The following is a 24,789-nucleotide window of genomic DNA, read 5'->3' on the forward strand; positions in this document are numbered from 1 at the left end:
CTAATTAAAATGTACCAGTCAGCTTTTAGGGCCGCAGTAATAGTATAGTATGGGTAAAAAAATATATATATAACTATAAGACTCAAAATAACTATTTTTATATAATATTAATAAAATAATGTTTAAAACTTCAAACTTCATGGCTTCATGGATGTTCAATGTACAGACAAATACTTTGTAGCTGAAGTATTTGATAACATACTTTGTCTTATATGCCAAAAAAATTGCAGTATACAAGGAATACAATATCAAACGTCATTATGATTCAAAACATGAGTGTGTAAAAAATATTATGCATGTGGGGCAGCATACATATTGTTGCGAGCAGTTATTTTCATCTATGAAAAACATCAATACTGCAGAAAGAAACTGACCGACCGAGACTGACCGACAAACACTTAGCAAACATCCTACGAATCAAGACAAGGTCCTTTAATGGAAATGTTGACAACCTCTTAGCTGGAAAACAATGTCAAAAATCTCATTGACTTTGTATTGTAGAAATAAATTTTTGTTTCTTTCTATGTGTGTGTTATTTTTATTATTATTATTATATTTATTCCTATTTTCAAAGATGAAATTAATGGTTTTTAATTGTTTCTTTACGTACCCATTTTTCTTGAAATTTAATAGGTTCTGCGCATCCCTGGTTCTGCGGCCCATTGAATTATTTCAAGTGACAATGCGGCCCACTATAATAAAAGGTTGGACGTCCCTGTTTTATAAGGTTCTTTTCTTTGGCTTGAGGCTGCTGTTATGATTGGGGTCTGTTGAGTCTATGCGTTGTCAGATTAAAATTCAAAGTTAAAGTTGAAATAAAATGAACAATATCACACCAAATCAGAAAAATCAATTTATTAATATATACGGTAGATTCTATCTGAATAAAACTATACTGAAGAAGCCACACTTGTTAGAGCTCGACCGATATATCGGTCAGCCGATATTTATCGGCCGATGTCAGGAGTAACCGATATATTGTATCAGCTATTTTTCGCCGATAAACATACATGCCTTTAGAAGAAACACAAGTTGCTCAAACGCGCATTTAAACTCTCTCGTTTTAATTACGTGCACGCGGCTGCACACAATCCACTTTTGCACGCAGCACGTGAGTATGCTTTTGAATGTCTTATTTTGTGCACGTGGAAGGGCGCTCTTCTAGTTGCCTATTTCATTGGTGCTGCCTGGTTGTGCTTCCGTTTATCGGGCTAGTGGCGGTGACACCGGTCTTTGTGCGAATCCTAGCAGAAATTCCTGTCGTGTTGGACTGATTTGCGATGACAAAAGATGTTCTCTTCTAGGCATGAATGCTGAGAAACTATGCTTTTTGAACTACAATTTGAAACTGTTGAACTTTGATTATTGAACTGAACACAAAACAGTATTGTATTTGGTTGTTTTTTTGTTTGGTGTTTTTTTGTGATTAGTGTTAAGAATGATTTTTTTATTACAGCAACCAATGCATAAACTTTATTGGACTGGTTTGTTGCTTAATAACTTTGTTGGTAACAAATTTTTCGTAGCTGATATATATCGGACCTTGAAATATATCGGTATCGGCCTAAAAATTTTATGAATATCGGTATCGGCCTGAAAGAGTGATATCGGTCGAGCTCTAACACTTGTGTGGCGCAAGCTCTATATATTAAATTTAAGGATGTGCCGATTAATCAGAATCGGCAGGTATCGGCAATTTTTGGAGAATTGGCATCGCAATCGGCATCGGAAAAAATTGCCGATTCTTTCTGATTCTTAAATCTTTCTAAGTTCAAAAGTAGCGCGAGCGCGTGGAAATACCGATCAAACAACGGCTTCTTTGAACAACCGCATCAGCGTCAACGAGCATTCGGAGAGCGGCAGTCTAAATTATGACGATTGTCCGCCATTTTGTAAACTCTTGTTTAGTAGGCACCAGATCAAAATACTTTCTTTGTTTGAAATGACGAAAAACGTTCAAGGAGAAAATCAGACCAGATAAAATATAAAAGTTGAATGATTACACAACGGTTAGAAGTTAAAGGAGAAATGGATTATTACGTAATAGTTATTATTTTAGTGCCGCTGGCAGCATGAAAACAATACTAATTTCTTCACAAGATGTTTTTCTTTTTTCGCCTATTGATGCACTTCGAATGCAAGGCTGGTGTGTTACTTTTTTATAGGTTTTTGTATATTTTCTTTTACACTCTAGTCTTTTTCTTCTTGTTTCTGGTACCTTCTTGAATTCTGCGAGAAAAATACTGCAAACCGCACAAGCTAATATTTTGCACACTGCATTAAGCTACGTTGATTTTGCACTCTGTGAGCGATGGCAATTTTTCTCTTTTAACTGATTTCCGCGACAAATAAAACGCGTGTCTATCACCACTTTGTAGCGCGCAAGAAGTGAAGAACTACCGTAAAAAATCACGCTGTCTAGAGCAGGCGACAAAGTGAACGCTTTTAGACATTTCAAAGGCAGCAACTTGTAACAAAATCGCAACCACTTGTAAAGCGCCAACTAAAAGCAGCTTTAATCATTTAACCAAAAAATCGGAATCGGTATCGGCAAATATTTAAGAATCGGCATCGGCAAAAATTTTGTAATTGGCACATCATTTTATTAATAAATTGATTTTTCTGATTTGGTGTGATATTGTTTACTTTGTTTCAATGTTTTGTCACACTGCGCATCCTGCTGGATCATCAGTTGAATCATAAGAAAGTTTGATGAAAAGTTTAGCATCAAAGTTTTGTTTTGGAATTGTAAAGTCGAAAGGTCAAAATTGACTTATTTCAAAGTTATTGTGAGATTTTGTGCTTGGTTTCTCATGTAAATATCCTTTACATAATTCATTACATTATACATTCGACAAAGTTAGCCGCATTTCTTCCTCGACTGTAAGTAGGCTTTCTGTTTTTTTTTGTTTTGATGTTGGTCAAACGAAAATCCAATCTCGCATAGGTATGATGTAGAAAAGTGTAGTAAAATTACACATGCCTTTTCTCCAATGCAAGGAAATCATTTTAAATTTTTATCCAAATTGATCGAGCGGCACCTTCTTGTGCAACACCTTTATATTTAAGTGTTTACACATGCATATTAGTTTCTTTCTCTTTAAATTTCAAAGTAAGATAGTCTAGTGATAAAGATGAATATTTTACCGAGGCATAATTTTCTGTGCGTGTAGCGCTGGCTTTTCTTGAAGACAGATTAATGTAATAGGTTGCGGCATCCCACAGTACTGTAAATGGCACCTATTCCTTTTTTTATACACAACTAAATATATAAGTTTGATTGTGCAGCTGATTCGGTGCATTTTGGGCATGTTAAAAATCTAGAGATTGTGAAGTTATAGTTCTATTTTACATGTCCACTATGAATTTAAAGCTTCACATTCAGATTCCTTTGTTACAATGTAGTTACTTACCCCATATTCCGGTTTAAAGAATCCCATTTTGACCCACCAATCATACCAAGCAGCTTCGACATATTGCGGGCTATAACTGTCCGGTAGTTTTCCTGTCAAAAGATACAGCATCAGTTAATTTGCATATAACAAAAATGAGCATCACAAAGTAGCCTGTCCTCACCTGAAATGTCTTTTTTCTCCCCTTCTGGTGTCGCTTTATCATATTTTACAACAAAAACCTTCTTTTCGTTTTTCTCTGCATTTTTTTTGGCTTTATTCTGAAAAAGAAATTTATGAGATATGTTTGATAAGCCATTACAACGTAAGTGCCATCATTATGACACCCAACATGCAAGGATGCCATCACTAGGGTGTAGCAGTTGTCCCAAGGTATGTGAAATGTCTAGTAAAAAAAAGGTTCTTGCCTCTTTCCAAGCAGAAACAACACTTTATTTACAGCTTGCCTGAGGATATCCTCGTATCTAAACATTCCCAAAATAAATTGTTCAGGATGTGCAAAAAGGTAATTTTTTGCACAACTTCAAAGGCAATATCAGAATTTTTTGTTTGGAAATGTTATTATCCTATGTAACAAATTGCAAAAGTTTTCTGATCTATATAATTTTGTTTCATTTCAAACCAGGATGAAAAATATATCAGCAACCAAATTTTGTTAGCAACACTAAAGTGGTTCAGGGATTTTCTGTTGCAGTCATAGACTCCTTTAATTAAGGACTGGCACCTCCCATGTTCGGGGTTTGTAACTTGAGTCTGAAGGATTAACTTAAGTCCTGCGCTAAAATGACTTCTAGAAAAGCTAGAGACACAATCTTGGGATCCAAATTAGGGTTTTTGAGGATGGCGAGTTCAATGGTGTTACTTTCAACACCATCTGAGGTCATTTTCAAGATAAGAATATTAGATTCGTATATTGCTTAAAAAAAGATGGCAAATAATAACTTTAGAGCGCCCTGTCCGTTAGACTTACGTGATCCTAATTTATCAGAAGCATACAAGAGATGGAGGCAGCATCTAGAAGTTTATTTAAATGCAAGTGGAGCTTATGAAAAAGCAGAAAAAATAAAAGCAGCCATCATACTTCACTGTGCAGGACCACAATTTATAGAAGCATTTCTTCAGATGAACTTCGATGAAAAGGACGATAAGAACAAACCAGACATAGTTTTGAAAAAGATTGAAGAATATTGCCTTCCTAAACAAAACACAGTCATGGAAAGTTATAGATTTTGGAAAGTGCAATATCAACAGCCTTTCGACTAGGGATGTGCCGATTACAGAATTTTTGCCGATGCCGATTCCGATTCTTAAATATTTGCCGATTCCGATGCCGATACCAATTCCGATGCCGATTCTTTGGTTAAATGATTAAAGCTGCTTTTAGTTGGCGCTTTACAAGTGGTTGCGATTTTGTTACAAGTTGCTGCCTTTGAAGTGTCTAAAAGCGTTCACTTTGTCGCCTGCTCTAGACAGCGTGATTTTTTACGGTAGTTCTTCACTTCTTGCGCGCTACAAAGTGGTGATAGACACGCGTTTTATTTGTCGCGGAAATCAGTCAAAAGAGAAAAATCGCCATCGCTCACAGAGTGCAAAATAAACGTAGCTTAACGCAGTGTGCAAAATATTATCTTGTGCGGTTTGCAGTATTTTTCTCGCAGAATTCAAGAAGGTGCCAGAAACAAGAAGAAAAAAAGACGAAAGTGTAAAAGAAAATGAACGCAGCGGTATTGAATACACAAAAATCTTTAAAAAAGTAACACACCAGCCTTGCATTCAAAGTGCATCAATAGGCGAAAAAAGAAAAACATCTTGTGAAGAAATTAGTATTGTTTTCGAATGCAGAGTTGCAGCCAATCTTGTTGCTTAGCAAACACTTGAAGATTACCGGGTAGCTGGTTTGATTACGTTTGCGCAATCACACGATTGTTTGTTGAACGCATTAAGCGTTATAGGCTTATATAATATACTTGGAGTTCACTTCTCTCTGCTTAGTAACTTAACATTAAGCAACTTTCAGTGACTACGAATTTTACAACGATTAAACAATAATTTCAAAGAACATTTCCGCTTTTTAATATTCAAAATTAAAGACACGTAAATTAAAATGCAATAACATCAACTTTTCTCCAGTTGCTGCAGTAAGTCTGGTCCGTTGAGGCGTAAAAATGTTGCCACCTGTGCTAAAAGTTCGTTCGCTTTCGATCGACGATGGTGGTGACGAAAGCAATTTATTTGCAATTTTTAACAATGATGGATTTATGTAGCCAGTGCGGGGATGACGAAATAAATTAAGAATTCTCTTCCGTTACAGAACTTAAAGCAGGTGATTGATACAGGAGAAAATAATCGCACAAGAACATAATAAATTGACGTCTACAATGTTTAAAAACAATGACAACTTCTAACTGTACACGATGTCATTTCTCTTTTTGCTGCGCTAAAAATGTGTGCATTAAGGTATATTCTACAGATCAAAGAAAACTCCCTAATTTTGCCGAATGCCCACTAGAGCTGGAACAGTATTTGGCTGTAACATAGTCCGTTTCATGGGTTGAACAAACAATCGAGTGATTATTGCGCAAACGAGGTAATCTTTTTTCACGTGTTTACTAAGTGACAAGATTAATTCACTGCAATTCAGCGTCTGAAAAGATATAACTTGCAACTTCACACGTTGTTTTCCATTGACGCCCTTTGTTTTTTTCTACAGCGTTTTGAATCTTTCAGACAGTTGCTCTCATTTTCTTAGCAGTTTATACTCCCTCGCTTTTTCTCTTCTTGCTTTTAGCGCCTCGCATACTGCAAGATAATAACTATTACGTAATAATCTATTTCTCCTGTAACTTCTAACCGTTGTGTAATCATTCAACTTTTATATTTTATCTGGTCTGATTTTTTCTTTGAACGTTTTTCGTCATTTCAAAGAAAGAAAATATTTTGATCTCGTGCCTACTAAACGAAAGTTTACAAAATGGCGTACAATCGTCATAATTTAGACTACCGCTCTCCGAATGCTAGTTGAGGCTGATGCGGTTGTTCAAAGAAGCCGTTCTTTGATCGGTATTTCCACGCGCTCGCGCTACTTTTGATTAGGAAACTTTGATAAAGAATCGGAAAGAATCGGCAATTTTTTTCCGATGCCGATTCCGATTCTCCAAAAATTGCCGATACCTGCCGATTCCGATGCCGATTAATCGGCACATCCTTACTTTCGACACATTCCTAACTGAACTCAGACAACGAGCTGAAGGATGTAGCTTCAAAGAAGCAGACAGAATGATTAGGGACAAAATCGTCTTTTCTATTCCAGACAAATTACAACAAGTTTTGTTAAGAGATCCGGATTTAAATTTAGAAAAAAACTATTCAAATATGCAGGTTGGACGAAACATCACAAAAACAAGCTAATGAAATGTCTCTTCAAAAATCTGAAACAACAATCCAGAAAGTGCAGAATCCAACACCATCGAAACCACAACACAACTTTATCAAGAACTGTCCACGATGCAGAGAATCTCATCGCCGAAGGAACTGCCCTGCATATGGAAAAAAGTGCTTGAAATGCAACAAGATGAATCACTTCAGTACAGTCTGTCGCACTCGTATTCACTCTATGAAAAAGACGAACAACTACAAGGAAGAGCAAAAAGGTAACTGCGAAACTGATGACGATTTTTTATGTTATGCGTTGAAAAATAACGAGACTTGCTTAATGGTGAAACTCAACATTAATAGACAAGACGTCAAATTCCACTTAGATACTGGCGCTGATGTCAACGTTATTCGTGAAGAGAATGTTCACAAACATCAAATAACTTTTAAACCCAATGCTCTAACCATGTGGAACTCTACCCAAGTAAAATCGATTGGTGAAACAGTTTTGCATGTAGTGAATCCTAAAAATAAGGAAGTTTATAAATTACAATTCACTGTTGTAGAAAACAAGTTTGGCTGTTGGCTAGGACTAAAGTCTATACGAGATATGGATCTTATTAAAGTAAACTTCGATAAATTTATATCTCAAGTTAAACAACCTGACCAATTAGGAGATTTAGGCACAGCAAATTTAATTGTTGATCCAAACGTGAAACCTCGAATATCACCATGCCGAAAACTTCCCTTTGCCATTCAAGATCAGGTCAAAGAAGAAATCGAACGTCTCGTGAAGCGGAACATTCTATCACCGATTGACAAACCTACACAATGGGTAAGCCAAATGGCTGTGTTAAAGAAACCTAATGGAAAATAACGAGTTTGCATTGCTCCACAACCATTAAACGCCGCTCTACAGCGTGAGCATTACAAACTACCTACCATTGATGACGTGCTCCCAAAGATGAATAAAGCAGAGCTAAAACATTCAACAAACTGGATGTAAAAGAAGCTTATTGGCACATCAAGCTGGATGAAGAGTCAAGAAATCTCACAACCATGATCACTCTATTTGGACGATATCAATGGAATAGATTACCTTTCGCACGAAAAGTGAGTAGCAAAATATTTCAAAAACGTCTCAATCATGCCCTTGTTGATCTCTCCGGTGTGATAACGGTAGCCGATGACATTGTTGTAGTAGGTTGTGGCAACACGAGTGAACAACCTGAAGTTGATCACGAAACCAATATCAAGAAACTGCAAAAACGTTGTCAAGAGCAAAACATCATTCTCAAAATGAAAAAACAGTAATCAAGCAAGAAGATATCACTTTTATGGGTCACCGAATAACTAAAGAAGGCATTTTAGCCGATAAAGCAAAAGTTGAAACAATCATGAAAATGCCTGCCCCAACGGATATTCACGGTGTGAAAAGATTTACTGGTATGATTCAATACTTGGCAAGATTTATGCCTAACTTGGCGAATGACCTGGAACCAATCAGAGCCCTCCTAAGAAAAGGTGCAGAGTGGAATTTGTCAAGTGAGGCCGAAGAAGCTTTTCAAACAATCAAAAAGAAAGTGTCTGAAACATCACTGTTAGCTTACTTAGATCCCGAAAAAGAGCTTTGTCTTCAAGTAGACAGCAGCAAAGATGGTTTAGGAGCCGTACTTATGCAAGAAGGCAAACCTATTGAGTATGCCTCAAGATGCTTAACATCCGCAGAACGTAATTGGGCTCAAATAGAAAAAGAAGCTCTTGCTGTAGTATTTGGCTTGGAACGATTTGACCAGTACACTTATGGCAATACGATTCTGGTGGAAAATGATCACAAGCCTCTGAAAATCATCCTAAACAAGCCTCTAAGTCAAGCCCCAAGAAGATTACAAGCATTGATGCTACGACTGCACAGATATAATTTTACTTTTCAGTATGTTCCAGGAAAACAACTTATTTTAGCTGACACGTTAAGTCGAGCTTACTTAGATATTCCTCTCGTCAATGTCAACTCGATATCAGTCGACGGATTTGGAGATATACCCGATCTTCTGGTAGAAGAAGTAAGAAAAGCTTCCAATGAAGATCCCGACATCCAGAAACTATTAGAAGTTGTTCAAAGCGGATGGCCAGATCACCAAAATGAACTCGAGGTATCTCTAAGTTGCCACGATGGCATTGTCATAAAAGGACAGAGACTTTTAATACCAAACACTCTCAGACATGAAATGAAACAGCACCTTCATAAAGCACACTTAGGATGTGACAGTATGATGCGCCGTGCTCGAAACACCATTTTTTGGAAAGGCATGTGTAAAGAAATTTCTGAAATTGCTAATTCATGTGATGTTTGCCAAGAATTTAAGCCAAAAAATCAAAAAGAAACTTTAATTAAACATGCCGAAGGTAAAACGCCGTTTGAAAAAGTTGGTGTGGACATTTGTTACTATCAAAACAAAAACTACTTAATCACTGTTGATTATTTTAGTAATTTTTTTGAAGTTGATGTTTTACCAAACTTAACTAGTAGTCAAGTGATTGCATGTATGAAGAAATCGTTTGCTCGTTATGGTATACCTGTACAGTATAAATGTACAGTATAATATGCGACTCTGGTACTCAATTTACTTCCTATGAATTTCTTAAATTTACGAAAGAATGGGGTATCATCACACACAACACCTCATCTCCAGGACATCAACAAAGCAATGGGAAAGCTGAATCGCCTGAAAAATTGTAAAAAACTTGATTAAAAAATGTATTCGTGACAATTCAGACACTCATTTGGCATTTCTTGAATTTAGAAATACTCCACAACAAAGTACTAATTGTAGCCCCGCTGAACTTGTGTTTGGTCGAGCAACTCACTCTATCATTCCTTCTGTTAACTCTACCCAATGTACTTTGGATCGTTCGAAAAGGATGAACCGTCAAAAGCAGGTGAAACAATCCTACGACAAAAATGCAAAGGATTTAAGTGTCCTCTATCCAAATCAATCTGTTTATTTTCAACATTCGGATCAGCCTGGCTGGTTTAAAGGAACTGTAATAAAACAATTATATATTTGATCGTACTAATTGATCATCACGAGTGATGGTGCCACTGACAAGAGAAACAGAGTTCATGTGCGGTCTAATCATTGTAAAAAGACGTGTGATGAATCTTCGTATTATTAGGGGGAGGGTGGGGTAAGATGAGCAGCTTTTTGCTTAAGTCGCTTTTACAAAAAAACGGTTTGTTTTGGAAAATTTTAATAAGGTGAACTTAAAGCACCAATGAATCAGCTATATTTTAGATTTAGTTTTATCACCTTGCGATTTTTATATTTTTTTATATTGATACTTATTTGCGTGTTGCTCAACTTACCCTGGCATAAACTGTATGGGGTAAATTGAGCAATGACCTGGGGTAAGTTGTGCAATTCGATTAAGTTGAAGCATTTCCCTGTCAGTTTGTTTGTATTATTACGAGGCATTATGCTTTCCCAGTAAACATTTTTCTTTGGCCCAACGTTGGCTGACGGTTGTTCGGGTTGGCTGAGGGTAGTGTAGTTTTGCCAACTTTGGAAATATTTTAATTGATAATACCTACGAAGAATTATTTAAGTTTGCTTTATTGTATTCCTTTTACAATTGTAATGGGACAATGAAAATGCAAAAAAACTTAGAATTAGAAAGTCGGTCGTGCTAGTGTTGGTGTGCAGTTGTACAAAACGTTGGGCCAACGTCATAATTTGCGGATGTACTACGGTAATATCTCAATTTTTTTACATTATTGTTTTAAGGAAAAAAAAAAATTGAAATGTTTTTCGAAATCATGCATTACTATGAGGATCACTAATTCTGAACAAAAACACTAATTCGCAAATCAGGGCTGTAGTTTCATCTCGCACTTTTTGCGTGCTCGGTTCCTTTTTTGTTTTCGTTTTTTTCATTTTATTTTTGAAACAAAATATGACAACACTGAGCTGAATAATTGTACCACAGTTCCCTTTACCATGTGTTCGTAGGTAAGCACTTTAACCATAGACATCTTATAACAACTAGACTGCGCTTGTCGCATCTCGATTGAGAAAGTTAAAAAAAATGTCCGCCATTGTTAGTGGCTAGTGAGCCAATCAGAAGCTACTTTGTCTGTGACGTGCGATAGTAAAAAACGCGCGAAAACCCCAATGGAGGACATTTGCATTAATTAGCTTCAAAGCTGATGGCGTGACGACATTTGTAATTTTGTATTGGCTGAAATTTGCAGTTTTGCACATTTCATTAGCTTCATAGCTGGCAGCTTAGTGCAGGAAAACGCAAGTAGCGCACATCATGAAACTCAGGTAAGGTTTGTTTCAGTTGACTCAGATATATTCTTCAGGGTAAACTATTAATACTACAAAAAGTGCTTATATTTGATTTAGATCTTAAAAGCATATATTTTAACAAAAAGTAGTGATATTTGAAGTTCAACAGTTGTCAGCTACATGGCGTGTGTTTGCACTGTGTTTACTTGCCAGTGCATACAATTATTACACTGGACAACATCAAGTTTTTTCCTCAAATAAAAATATATGACTTAGATCAGTGTTTCCCAAACTTCTTTTTAATAGCGCCCCCCTGGACAACGAACAGAGTATCAAACGCCCCCTTCGACAAAAAAAGTAAAATCAAAGTTATTTTCCATTCATCACAACTTAAAGTCCAACTTTAATGAGACGGATGAGGTTGGTGCAATGTCATCAGTCATCGGGTTTCAGTTTGGATAGGAACAATCTTAAGTCTCCCAGTCTAACTATGTCAAGACTTTTGTTATCTAGCAGCGTTTTCACAGCACTGAAAACTCCACCAAGTATGAGCTGGGAAAGGCAATGATAAAAGCACGTGAGGGTATTTCTCTTTGATTTGGTTCTGTAGCCAGAACGATTGATACGAGATATTGAACTTCGGTTTGAGTGCAAAATCGCCTTGCAATGTTATCAGTAGGGCCATTTAAAGTCATTAAAGTCATATTTTTTTCTATGCATCAGTAAGTCGTGAAATCAATTTTAACGCAAAAACCGCATCCCTATGAGGTATATTAAGAAAGTTATGAAGTCATATAAAGTCATATTTTCCTGGTTAGGTCATATATCAGCTTTTTAAATTATATAGTCATATTTTTGAGTTATAAAGTCATACCGTTGTATACTTTAAATAAAAAGTACCAATTTAAGCGGTGAAGCAATTAAGCACTAAGAAAGTAAGGCAATTTCTGATTGAACGAAGGCAAACTGTAGGATTAGCCTACATAACACTTACAGTCACAGACCTATATTTTATGAGGTCACACATTGAGGTCAACTTAATACTCAAAATGGAAAGTTGTACGTACACCATCAAAGAGGCCCATGCTGATCTAAATGCCCTTGATTTCAGAAAAGATCCGCTTGAGCTCAAAAATTACATTAAGAAGCGATCGGACAAAAACGATGTAAAACAAATTATGGAGCTACCAAGACAAGACATTTCACCAGCGTTTTATGCAAAACTGCAGAAGTGTCAACCCACATCAGCGTCTGTGGAGCGCTCATTTTCCTTACTAAAGTCATTTTTACGTCTAAATCGTAACTTCAAAGACTCTAACATTCCACACTACATGAAACTGTACTACAACAGTGGTTTAAAATAAAAATGGATGTGTATTACTCTTATGTTGCGTATGTTTTACTCTTTAGTTCCATGAGTGACGTTGTTCGTATGTAAAAATAAACGATATTCACATAAAGTCATATAAAGTCATATTTTCCAAAAAATAAAGTCATATTATTGATTTTTTAAGCTCATATAAAAATGGCCCAAGTTATCAGTTCCTCCTCAAGAATTCCATGTTCGGAAATATCACAGAATGGGTCGATTATCCAGTCATGGATTTCTAACTGGAATACATTCTGGAATCGAACTCCCATGCCTTTGTGTACTTCTTCGAGATGATTGCTGCACGTCTCTACATCAACATCAGATATGCCTTTGTCACTGGTATCAAGTTGATGCAAACTGGATAATGGGAAAAATTCTCGTCTAGCTAAATTTCGCTGATACAACACGAGCGTATTTCGTTACCCTGAAGGGATAATTTTAATTCATTAAATTTGGAAAATATGTCTGACAAGTTTCATTTCTCACAACCAGGACGTCATTCGCAAGGCCAGGGTCACAACTATTTAGAAATTCTACGATTGTTTCAAACAGCGAATAAAATCGTGCAAGGCAATTTCTCTTGGAAAGCCATCGTACTTCGATGTGGAGTAGTAAGCGCTCAAAAGCTTCACCATTCTCATTGCACAATCGTTTGAATAAGCGTGTATTCAGAGCGTGCACTTTAATTTTATTCACTGCTTTGATGACAGTCTTCAAAGATAAATTAAGACGAACGCTAGATCAAAATACTCTCGGACTGTAAGATCGGATTTGCGTAATCGCAGTGTTTCAAATTGTCATGCATTACGTTATGACCTCAACTAACTTGTAAGGCAATGCGAAGCGACATTGCCAACCTAATTGCCACAATATCTGCCACAGAGCTCTTATAGTCACCGTCTTCTTTTGTATTTCTTTGAAGCAAAACATGACAAAAAATGCTTTGCAATCCTCTTCTTGTAACTGCCCCGATTTACTCTCAGCGCCCCCCAATCGCCCACTTTATAGCCAGCGTCCCCTTCATGGTTGCAAACGCCCCCAGGGGGGCGCTGGTGCCCACTTTGGGAACCACTGACTTAGATCTTTGCTTTCTCAAACTCCGGTTCTGGCAAATTTCCATTGCAGGCTTTGACTATCCTGGAACTTCAAATTTATCTAATTCTAGATTTTCGTCACCAACGACTTTGAAATTTTTCAAAATCAAGGACAAAATTCCCCATTTGGTTATGTATTTCTGTGTTTCAAAATTTTTGAAAACTACGCACAATTTGTCACAAAAATATCATTAACAGCACAGAATTAGGTCATCAAAAAGTTCACCTATATTATCAAACAATTTTACATGGAGACATGTCAGTTTTACAGCTGTGCATGTTTCACAGTACGATCACAATTTGACAATATGCTAATGACTCCATATTAAAATAAGCTGTGGCTATATTTACACTATATAGTGTAATAATAGCCTGAATAGTGTTGCCAGATAAGAAATTCTGCCCTAATTTGAGAAAAGTTAAGCTATGTAAAACAAAAACTTGTATTTTGGAAAAATTTTTATTCCCGGGCAAAGATCAAAATCCTAATTTTATTCCTAACTCTAACCTTTACCTTAACCCTTCCTAACTTTAATCCTAACTCTGGCAACACTTGATTGTGGAAAAATAGCCACTTCCATTAAAATAATCTTTGGAGAAAGTAAGATCTTCTGCGGACCGGCTTTTGACAACCACTTCTTTACATCATATTGTGTTTCAGTTTATATCAGAACTTTCTGTAGGTGTTAGTTATATAATTATCATACTAATGCAATGTACCGGTACCAAGTTGTGCAACTTTGTAAAGAGCGGAACATGCCTGTGGAAGTAATATGTTCACTTTGGTCAAACCGTGAAAAACATTTGTCAAAATGGCCACCTTGTGCATCGAAATTGCGCTACAAAGGTTTGTTGGAATCAATGGCCACCCTTAAAAGTGATTGAGCAGAATACAGTGTTACTATTCTTTATGAAACAGGTGGGCTACATCTTAATATATTACATGTTATATGACTGAAGTTTAATTTGCGAACTCTATGTTCTGATGTTTTCTATAAAATAGCAAATTGTGTTAAAATGCTTGATTTACCATTATTTTGCACATTCTCCAGTGTCCACTGCTGTTCAGTTGAATTATCTGCATTTTTATACCGATTGTCTGGCCTAGTGGTTAGCATGTGCACCCTCTGTTTGTAGGTATCGGGTTCAAGTTCGGACTGAGTCACACCAAGATGATAAATTGGTACTTCATTCTTGCTAGCTGTGTTGTGTTAGAATGAAGTAAGGGAAAGTTTCACACATCGTGCTGCCAGTGACTCGCTCCTGCTGCAGTAATCTTACTCGAGTAGCTGTGCGGCCCGGATACAAAGCATGCGGCGATGGGCTTTACTGACCACTCACGACACCTGAACTTAGTACTTATAATGAGACTTAGTTTTATCTATATTTTGATACATATTATATTAGATGACTTGCGAAGGGCTGAAAGATGGTGTAAAGAATACACATTACGAAGTGATGTTGAATTGTCATCAACAGATGACAATGAATCACAATTTTCATCCAAAGGTGTTTTGCACGAAAAGAGAAAACACAGGTATGTCTATCTAATGTTTGACATATATAATTGTTAACATGAAACAGCGATTAACTGTTGTAATACTTCCTATAAGGTTTTACGATATGAAACAAGTTAGACCATAATCAGATTAGTATGTACACTTAGTACAGATTACGTTGTTGCATTGTTTCATTGCCCTCCTAAAAAACAAAGTGCTTTTCCCCCACAGTCTGCAGTCCTGAAGAAAACGGCTGACCTGAAGAAAGCGGACATAAAGAATTATCTGCTTCTGTAAAAATTTCTTCCTTGTTTGTTGATTGTCGCTAGTTTTTCTGTCCTCTTTTCTGAAAACTTTAAAGTGTTTTTGTCCATTTTAAATATATATCCTAATCGTCATGTGTGGCACCTTGAAAAAGATTCTCACCCGGATTTAGTCTCCCTTCCTATTGTCATCTCCCGAGTAACTGACCAAACTTGGTATCGGAGTGGAACCCATGATTGTCCTCACAGCGGTTGTGTTGCAAAAGTAAGAACAGTGCTTTTTATTGGAAAGCAAGCTTTAGCCAACCAGACATCGTGGTTAAGGTTATCAATATTGGGTTACAAGCACAAATCTAAGCCCAACTACTAGTAGATATTAAGTATACAGATGCTCACTGTAACAGGATTTACGTTTGCTTACAGAAGGAAAAGTGTTCACTTATCTTCAAACAATTCTGACAGAGCAACGTCAAATGAGGATGTTCCTCTTCCTGCTACAACCATAGCGGAATTAAAAACCGTAAACAGCATGCTGGAGAATGAGGAGACCTATCAGATTGTGGTTAGTGAACACGATATGTTCTTAGTTCTTACTGCGCATTACCTATCTAAAGTCACCCACATTTTTGGTAATACATGAGTTGTATGTGTGGGGAGTTAGTTTTTCTATTTAGCCTAAAATGAGTTTAAACTTGAATGAATAAATTCTAAACCATTTAATGTCTGCCTCAACAGGCTAATTGCACAATTCATCGCACATAATCACATGGTACACACCAATATATATGATATACAAAAAAATTCATGCCATTGTACGCTGGTAGCCTGGTACGCACCGCGACTGTTTGATGGGGCAGTTTTAACGATCTCGGCTTATGCATTTCAACATCCATCTGTTCTATTGCAGTTCAAACAACTGTGTCGTATAGGAGGAAGAAGCCTATACGACACGGTTAATCGATTGATGCCTCAGGTGCTGTTAAACGAAGTCGCAAGTTACGTCTCGCGGACCGGGAAGGGGAAAAATAAATTAAGTGAAGAGAAAAAGTTTTCTTTTGATTCCATGCAAAACTTAAAGAACATGGTCGTAGGTAAGTAGTTTGTTTAAGTTTTGTATTCACCTTTTGTTGGTATGATATCGTCTCCAGAAAGAATACTTACTGTTCATGATTAATTTTCAATGAAATAACAACCTTGGATATAACATAAGTTTTGCAGCATCTGAAGTTTACCTTTTTCGTAATCTTTTTTGTCAATTTGCTGTTTACTATCCCTGATTAATGCCTCAGTCTAGATCCAGTTTAAAAACACCTGCTGTTTACTCGTGTGCAATAAAAAAGATGAGATTAGAAAGTTGATCTGGCCGATTTCGCAGGGAAGGGTGGCCTTCTCTGCGAAAAGCTCCGGAAGGCCGACCTTCCCGGGTTCGGCGGCTATGCTTATGGTGATGTCCTCGCTTTTATTTTCATTACAGCTCTCCTGATGTTCGTGCCACGCACGTGAGACAGACTGTAGAGTGTAGAGCAACGTTCTTAACCTTTTCTGACCCGTTACCCCACTTAAGCACGGTGGGCATCTTAAATCTATTATTTGTCTATTAAATCCCATAACCTTGTCCATTTGCCCTGCAAGCAGTTCAAGGCGTTTATGTCAGAGAAAAAGTCGCACAAATAAGCAACCTTCGACAAGAACACGTTGTTCTGCATCTTCTCGTGAAGACTTCCAAACAGCAGCATAAAATTAATTCCATTCGTACCAATTTTATTAGTCTTTGGCAATCAATTGAATGGAATAGCCAAACCCAACAATGATTTAAGTTTGATTAAAAATTGGTAACAATTTGCACTGTCCTGCTCATTGCCCTCTGGAAGACCTCAAACTTCCCCAGATTGAGTAATTACCCACAGGTTAAGAGCCGCTGGCCACTGCTGTAGATGATTGTGTAAAAATAAAAATCGATGTAACATTATTTGTTTACAAAACTGCTTTACTTATAGATGTTGTCCAGAGCAATACGAAATCATGCACTCTACAAGAAATTGACCACAAACTGGGCGACTGGTTTAAGACGTGGGAAGACCGCGATGGGGGCCGGCTTAAACGTCTTGCTAAAAAAAGTACTGCGGGTATGTTCATTTGTTCTCTCCGTCACTGACAAATCGTTACTATTTCAATAAGGGCAATAAAAGCATTTTTATTTACTAAACCAGCGATTAGTTTATTACTGGAGCAGAACTTCAAGAAATATGCACACATTTTAAGACTTAACTTCGAAGATCTATCAAACGATAACAATAATAAGTTGCACTGGTTAGAGAAAGGAAACTGCATTAACACGATTAACGAATGTGCATTAATGTTAGAGGTTAGTAGAACATAACGGTATACCCATTCCCCAGCCCATCGTATAGGCTACGAATTACAGAATTAAAACATACTGAGGAATGTTAGGATGTATTAAAAAAATGCTTGTTATTGTAAAATAACCGGGTGTTGCATACACATATCCATGAGATATGTAGCAATTAGAGTCTGTTCTTTCACGGTGCTGTAAACACGATCTAATTTGCACTGTACGGTATATTTTCTTTACATATGTTGCATATTGTTTTATAGGTACTTGCGTTTGAGGCCGCCACAGATCACGTTGTAACATCCAGGCGCAGTCTTCTGATGAGGCATGAAGTACCTCAGTCCACTGTGTTTTTAGACTTTTGTGCATGTCTTGTCGTAGCTGTCAATTGTGCATGGGTGGTGCATTTTACCATTCGAATAAATGTATTTTTCAACAACTTTACGTTTGTTTACATCATTGACTTAAATTTGCTCAGTATAAGAAGATGGTCACCGTATTGGCATATGGATCATCAGGACAGTGTCAACTTGAAATTGCAGGTTAAGTTTAACCAACGTTGCTCAACTACAACGATTAGTGCAAAATATGTATGGCCAACTGCAACGAAAGGTGCAAAGTGCGTTTGGCCAGCGTAGGTACCAACGATGAACTACGTTGGCAGTAGAGTTGGGATTACGTAGGCCCAAAGATTTTAAAATAAGTCGGCTCAACTGCGACGAATGGTGCAAAATACGTTGGGCCATCGTAGGGTACCAACGATTAACTACATTGGGTGTAGAGTTGGGATAACGTTGGCCCAAATATTTTAAAGAAGTTGTCCCAACTGCGATGAATGGTGCAAAATACGTTGGTCCATCGTAGGGTACCAACGATTAACTACGTTGGGTGTAGAGTTGGGATAACGTTGGCCCAAATATTTTAAAGAAGTTGTCCCAACTGCGATGAATGGTGCAAAATACGTTGGGCCATCGTAGGGTACCAACGATTAACTACGTTGGGTGTAGAGTTGGGATAACGTTGGCCCAAATATTTTAAAGAAGTTGTCCCAACTGCGACGAATGGTGCAAGATACGTTGGGTCAACTTCGGCCACAACGTAGTGCCAACGGAGGAGCATTATTTTACCAACTGTCACACTACGTTGGGCCGAAGTACAATGTTTGCTGGGTTACAACACAACACTGCTTTTTTTATCCAATACGAACCTAAAAAGACACAAATTCAGCAGTTCAAACATTAAATAAGCTAAGGCTATTTCTTTTGGGGTAAGTTGAGCAACTGCTCCAAGATACGTCAACTAGCATTGCACATTTTACCCCATCCTGATTTTTCTGACAAAATTACAAATATTTAAAAAACTACAAGACTAACCAACCTGAAGGTTTTATTGAATATCCTCACACTTTATACTTACCAATACAAAAAAACAGATTTGATTTACGTGTAACAATAAAGTTATTCAGTTTTTGGCAAAAAAATAAAAATTTCGATTTTTCGACATAAACAATATAATTGCGTGCCATTGTAAAATGCAACTCGCAGTGGACATAACAAATACATTGAATGAAGTGAGAATAAAAAAAAAATAATTCCGCCGACTCGTTTTTCCAAAAACAGGGGTTGCTCATCTTACCCCATTGCACACTTTACCCCAGTCTCCCCTACTACCCACTACCAGAAGCCAGTCAACATGGTGAGCCTTGCAAGCCACAACATGAACAGCAGATGGAGTCTGTCCGAGAGCGTCCTCGGAGAAGTCGAAATCCTCCCGCAAGATTCGCTGATTATGTGTATTATTAATGTTATTTTGTATGTTTATTGCATTGCTTGTACTCCTCATAATTTTGGAAACGTAATTCTCTATTCTTAAAGAAAGAAGGATGTTGATGGAACCTCAAGCACCAACGTAAATTGTGTGATGTCATAATTGGTAGGCGCCGTGTTCTTAGTTCTGTGTTCAGTGTAATTATTCTTTAGTTGCACCTAGTACAGTTGACACGTAATATTTGCTCTCCCTCTCACTCTTTTGTTAACAGATCTCCAAGCCCAGTAAGAAACTTTGTGTTTCTGTTTCCTTTGAGCTTTGACCCTTCGAGCTAGAATAGTTTTCGAGATATGACAAGACCTTTATTTCTTTTAGGACTGGGTGGCATGGCCGTTAAAGGGGGTTACCTCCAAAATTTTTGGAAATCATTTCTAGGTCCATTTGGCAAATTTTAAAACTCCTTTTTTAATTTAAAAAAAAGTATTTTTCAACCCACCCTAATCGATATTATAAGAATCCTTGACATTCGTTTCAAAGTTTTTCTTGTAACTTTGAAAAAGATATAGCCTACATAGGGCTAAACATTCAACCCATTCTCAAGTACTTCTTTAGTAGTCTTAAATGGCTTTTTACACCTGAGTTGAGAAAAACTTTTTTACACTTGAGTTGAGAAAAAAGAATCAAAGCACAAACACTGTATCCTTCACAACCAAATTTATTATGTCTGAAAACGAAACGCTACCCAGTATTAACGATGAATACAGGCAATCCATTAGTATAAAATGAAGTAAGTAGTCTACTAGTTTACAATTACATTAATATATATAGAAAAACTTATCGTGAAATAAAAAGTCACCATTTATTGAAGAAGATTACGACAAATTGGCTTACTACTATAAAGTTTTTGTTAAAAACTGGTCTTGCCAAATCGGACGAAACAAGTCCATTTGAAATCATTGCAATTGCAGATGGCTCCCTACACATACATCTATATCCAACCATTTTTCTCGTCACCCATACACTTTTTCTTACAATCTGTTGACTAATCAAGTATTGAAACATTAATATAGTGCAGTGACAGAGTTGGAAAAACCCGTTTTTTTTCAATGAAACCCAGCCCGCCCGGGGTTTTATGAGTAAAAACAGGCTTTTAATAAAAAAAAAAAACAAGAAAGAGTTTTATGGGCAAAAATGGGTTTAGCAAGCACGAATAGCCGACATTTTTTTTGGTTTAGGAATGAGTTGACTATTATTTATACGGGTCTGCTACTATTCGGTGAGTCTGATTCGGTGAGTTCCTAACCTCTAACCCTAACCCCTAACCCTAAAACGGCAATAATAATTAGGCTACGGTACCCAATAATTTAAAAAAAAAATTGAAAAAAATCACCGAATAGGGATCGGACTCACCGAAACGGGCCATTCCGTATTTATGCAATATAGTGTAGTCATCTAAGCTCAAAAAAGGGCCAACCTGAAAAAAATTCGTAACTTAACAAATTTGGTACCAAAAGAAGCGTAATTTTATGTAGATTAACATATCCAAAATCCTCTTTAATCGGCTTTGAGCAAAAAAATTTGATTGCAAATTTAGTAAAGGTAGGTATTTCTATCTAATTTTGTCAAAACTCACTTTTTCGATTTTCAAATGAAGTGAATACTGAGAAGTTTGGATATTTACCAGGAATATTACGTATCTTTTCTAGCAATAATTGCAGCGTTCATCTAATGAATGCGAAAGGAAAAGCAGAAATAGATACGTTGTTTATTGCTTCACTGACGTTTCGCGCATCATGGCATTGCGCATCTTCAGAGCGAATGATGTACAAAAACAAAATTTCGGATTTATATAGCCTACTGTAGTGACGACAGAAAAAAAATAAAATTAATAAACAACAATTTGTATGTGTAATGCAATGCAAAGTCTTCTTATATAATTGTAACGACCAGAAATCTCTTGATCACATGCTGTATTTACTCAACATTATCATTTGTGATTGACCAGTCGAGGAAAGCCAACACGGGAACACCATGCATCACCTTCGACCAGCCGTTGTGGTTGAAAGCAGTAGAAATAATAGCAGAAAAGTTCCTGAAGATTCTTTGCCGTCTTGGAGGGTTCCACAGTCCACACTTTGATAAGTTACTTAGGAAGCATCGGTAATACAATGAAAGGATCCGGTATTGTACAATGCTTGCAAGTGGTTTATGGTGAAAATGCGGTTCAACACATGATTTCAGACAAGGCGATAGCGAGAGCAGTAAGAGGCCATTTTCTCTTACAAAGTGCTCTTCGATTAACAATCATTGGCAGACTCCTACAAGAAGAGATCATATCGGAAAACGATTTGAAAAAAACTGAAGGCCATCTACCACAATCTTATCAATGATGAGATCCCACCTGATGAAATCAACAACTGTGAAGTATTAGAGAAGTTAAACAGTGTTATGGAACAGATGATGAGTGTAGACTTGGTGCTCTTTCCCGTACAGCCAAGCTTTGGGTACAATATATCCGCTATATCAACACCGTTAAATAATTCATTGCTGCGGAAAGGACTGGTAACTGGAAAAATCATCTAGCTGCTACTGTACAAATGTTAAATTTATTTGCTGCAACAGGTCATATCAACTACGCAAAGAGTGTCAGACTTTATCTGCAAATGATGAATGACCTCCCATCAACATTCCCAGATTTGCATGAACAGTTCACGCTCAACAGATATCACGTTGTCTGACAAAGCGCTCGATTTTGGAACGGAATTTGGACTGATCTGTCGATTGAACAGGTGTTGATGCGCTCACTGAAAACACATGGTGGCTTAACCCGTGGAAGAGGGATAACAGAAAATGTAATGCTGACCTGGGTAGTGGGTACACACGATGCATGTTTGCGCTTCAATACATGACGCTATGACAACATTAACTGGGAACACACATAAAACAAGCAATCAACATGCAGAATTAGGAACAAGCCGTATGAAGCGAGACAATGATGATTTGGTGAAGATTCGATCTTGGATTGAAAGCCATAACCTCTTCTATGAAAGTGAGCTTGTACTAAGAAATATTGCAACAGGAGTTACAGCAACAGAAGGAGATGGAATCAATTGTGATGATGCAGAAAGTGTTGGTGAAGCAATCCAGCATTAACTAGACGGTGTTTCGTATTCAAAAGCAAAAATTAAGAAGAGAGATCAGATCAAGACGCTGGAAGCACTAGAGATTGGTGTAAGAATCGACAAGGAGAAAGTGCATGTCGACCCATTGCTCCTATTTTCCAGGTTGCTTGTGTTGATTGAGAGAGAAGAGGATATACAAAGCTATTTCCAGTATGAGCTGAAAGCCGTTCCTACCTCGCTGTGTCAGAATTCGATGATGCGAAAATCAAGCAAAGCAAAACTGGGACAGGCTTTAAAGAAAGATGTCACATCCTTCACCTACATATGGGATCAATCATTTCATATACTGGGTGGAGGTGCTCTGCTGCATAAAGTAAAGTGGCTCAAAAATCGTCCATATCGGTCAATTTTGGATCAATACACAAAGTATGTGAACAAGAAATATGGACGATCGTGTATAGTTTTTGATGGATATGAAAACGGTCCCTACGTAAAAGATCATGAACACAAACGAAGAACAGGGAAAATGAGTGCCTTTATAAGTTTGGATAACTTAGAAATGATCCCAACATTCAACCAAGAAGTATTTTTGAAGAACGAGCAGAATAAATCACAGTTCATATCTTTCCTATCAGACGAGCTGCAAAGAAAAGGTCATGATGTTCGAAACAGTTTGGGAGATGCGGACACTCAAATCGTTTCAGCAGCATTGGAGTATGCAGAAGATAACAACAAAGATGTGGTTGTAGTAGCAGCTGACACTGATATTCTAGTGTTGTTGATGTTTCACTGGAAAAATGGTATGCATCTCGACATGCTTTCTGATGCTAGCAACAAAGATGACAAAGAAATCTGGAAAATTGAAGATTTGGTCAAATCAACTGGAGATGTCATTACAAGTCATATTTTGTTCATCCACGCTTGGTCGGGTTGCGATACTAAGTGTGCATTGTTTGTTTTTGGCAACTAGGAACTTTCATGATAAACTTGGTTTTACTTGCTTGAATGATGTAAATGTTACTTTACAAAATATTGTATGTAGATAAGCCTTATCGTATTCTTTTTAATATAATTGTACACAATGAACATGTTCGGAATTGCCTTCGTTTTTTACTAATTTTTCGGTTAAGCTATGCACAGGCTACTTGTATCTATAATCTTTTATGTCAGGAAAAACCCTGAAGAAGTTTGGGACAAGGGAGGTGTTCTAAGAAACTGCTAAAGTATTCGAAGACGATAACAGCCACTGCAGAGGAAGTAGAACAAAAAGGACTTAAGTTGTTAATGTTTAGGTAACTTAAAAAGTTACATTAGTATTATAACGACAATGTCAAGTTCCTACCACCAAATCATCAATAAAAGTTTAAGAAGTGTGTTCAGTTTTAATATACAATTTTTATCTTTTTAGCTATGGTGGAAAAGAAAACTGGGCGATGGAAGATTTGCGCTACCATCAGTTTATGAAGGCAGCAGCAACATCTAAAACGACAATCAAGCCACAGTCTCTCGCTCTAACCAAAAATGTTGCAAAGTATCATTTTCTTCAAATCTATCTGCAGCTGCAGGTGATTGAATCGAAAACACTGATGAGCGTTGAACTAAATCCGCTCGATTGGGGCTGGAAATTATCCAATGGGAGTTACGATCCTATTCTGACAGATTTGAGTGCAGCTCCTGATAACATTCTTCGCTTTGTACGATGTAACTGTAACGTCACTAAGAAAAGTCCTTGCAGTACCAACGTTTGCAGCTGCAGGCGGCACGGGCTACCATGTGTTTCTGCGTGTGGTAATTGCAATGGAGTGGATTGTGAAAATTATGACAAAGACGAAGTTTCATCAGACGAAGACAGCGTTGGAAGTGACGAGGAAGCGGATAGAAACATATTTGATGTTGAAAAATAAATATCAGATTCAAATTTGGTAAAAATTATTCAAAATCTAGCTTTTTTGAAGTGTTGGTTGCAAAAAAAAAGCGATTTACAAGTCAGGAAAAGAAATGATGAAAACAAAACAATTTTAATTAATTTCAAACGCCTTCTACTGATATGATATGTTTGGTTTGACATGTAGATTGTTCATAAGTATTTGCAAAGATTGATATTGAATTTTACTATTTACCTTATAAATAACAGTGATATTCGTGATCGTTCATAAAACATTCCTTTTAACCAGTGCATTATGACGCCATTGCTACTGCAAGTATTACAATTTTTCATTGATTTTCTAACTGCTCTGAAAGG

General features: G+C 37.0%; 1 protein-coding gene across 1 annotated transcript in view; it reads right to left on the reverse strand.

Annotated features, from left to right (window-relative positions):
- The window catches only part of LOC145775244 (valine--tRNA ligase-like), an 85,414-nt gene that overhangs the window by 46,751 nt on the left and 13,874 nt on the right, over positions 1–24,789 (reverse strand). The window contains exons 6-7 of the mRNA XM_082586497.1: positions 3,577–3,673; positions 3,414–3,505 (exon numbers count right to left, since the gene is read on the reverse strand). Of these exons, the coding sequence (XP_082442623.1) occupies positions 3,414–3,505; positions 3,577–3,673 (189 nt within the window). The remainder of the gene's footprint in view (positions 1–3,413; positions 3,506–3,576; positions 3,674–24,789) is intronic.

Source organism: Aplidium turbinatum, chromosome 8, assembly GCF_918807975.1.
Source record: "Aplidium turbinatum chromosome 8, kaAplTurb1.1, whole genome shotgun sequence".
Lineage (NCBI taxonomy): Eukaryota > Metazoa > Chordata > Ascidiacea > Aplousobranchia > Polyclinidae > Aplidium > Aplidium turbinatum.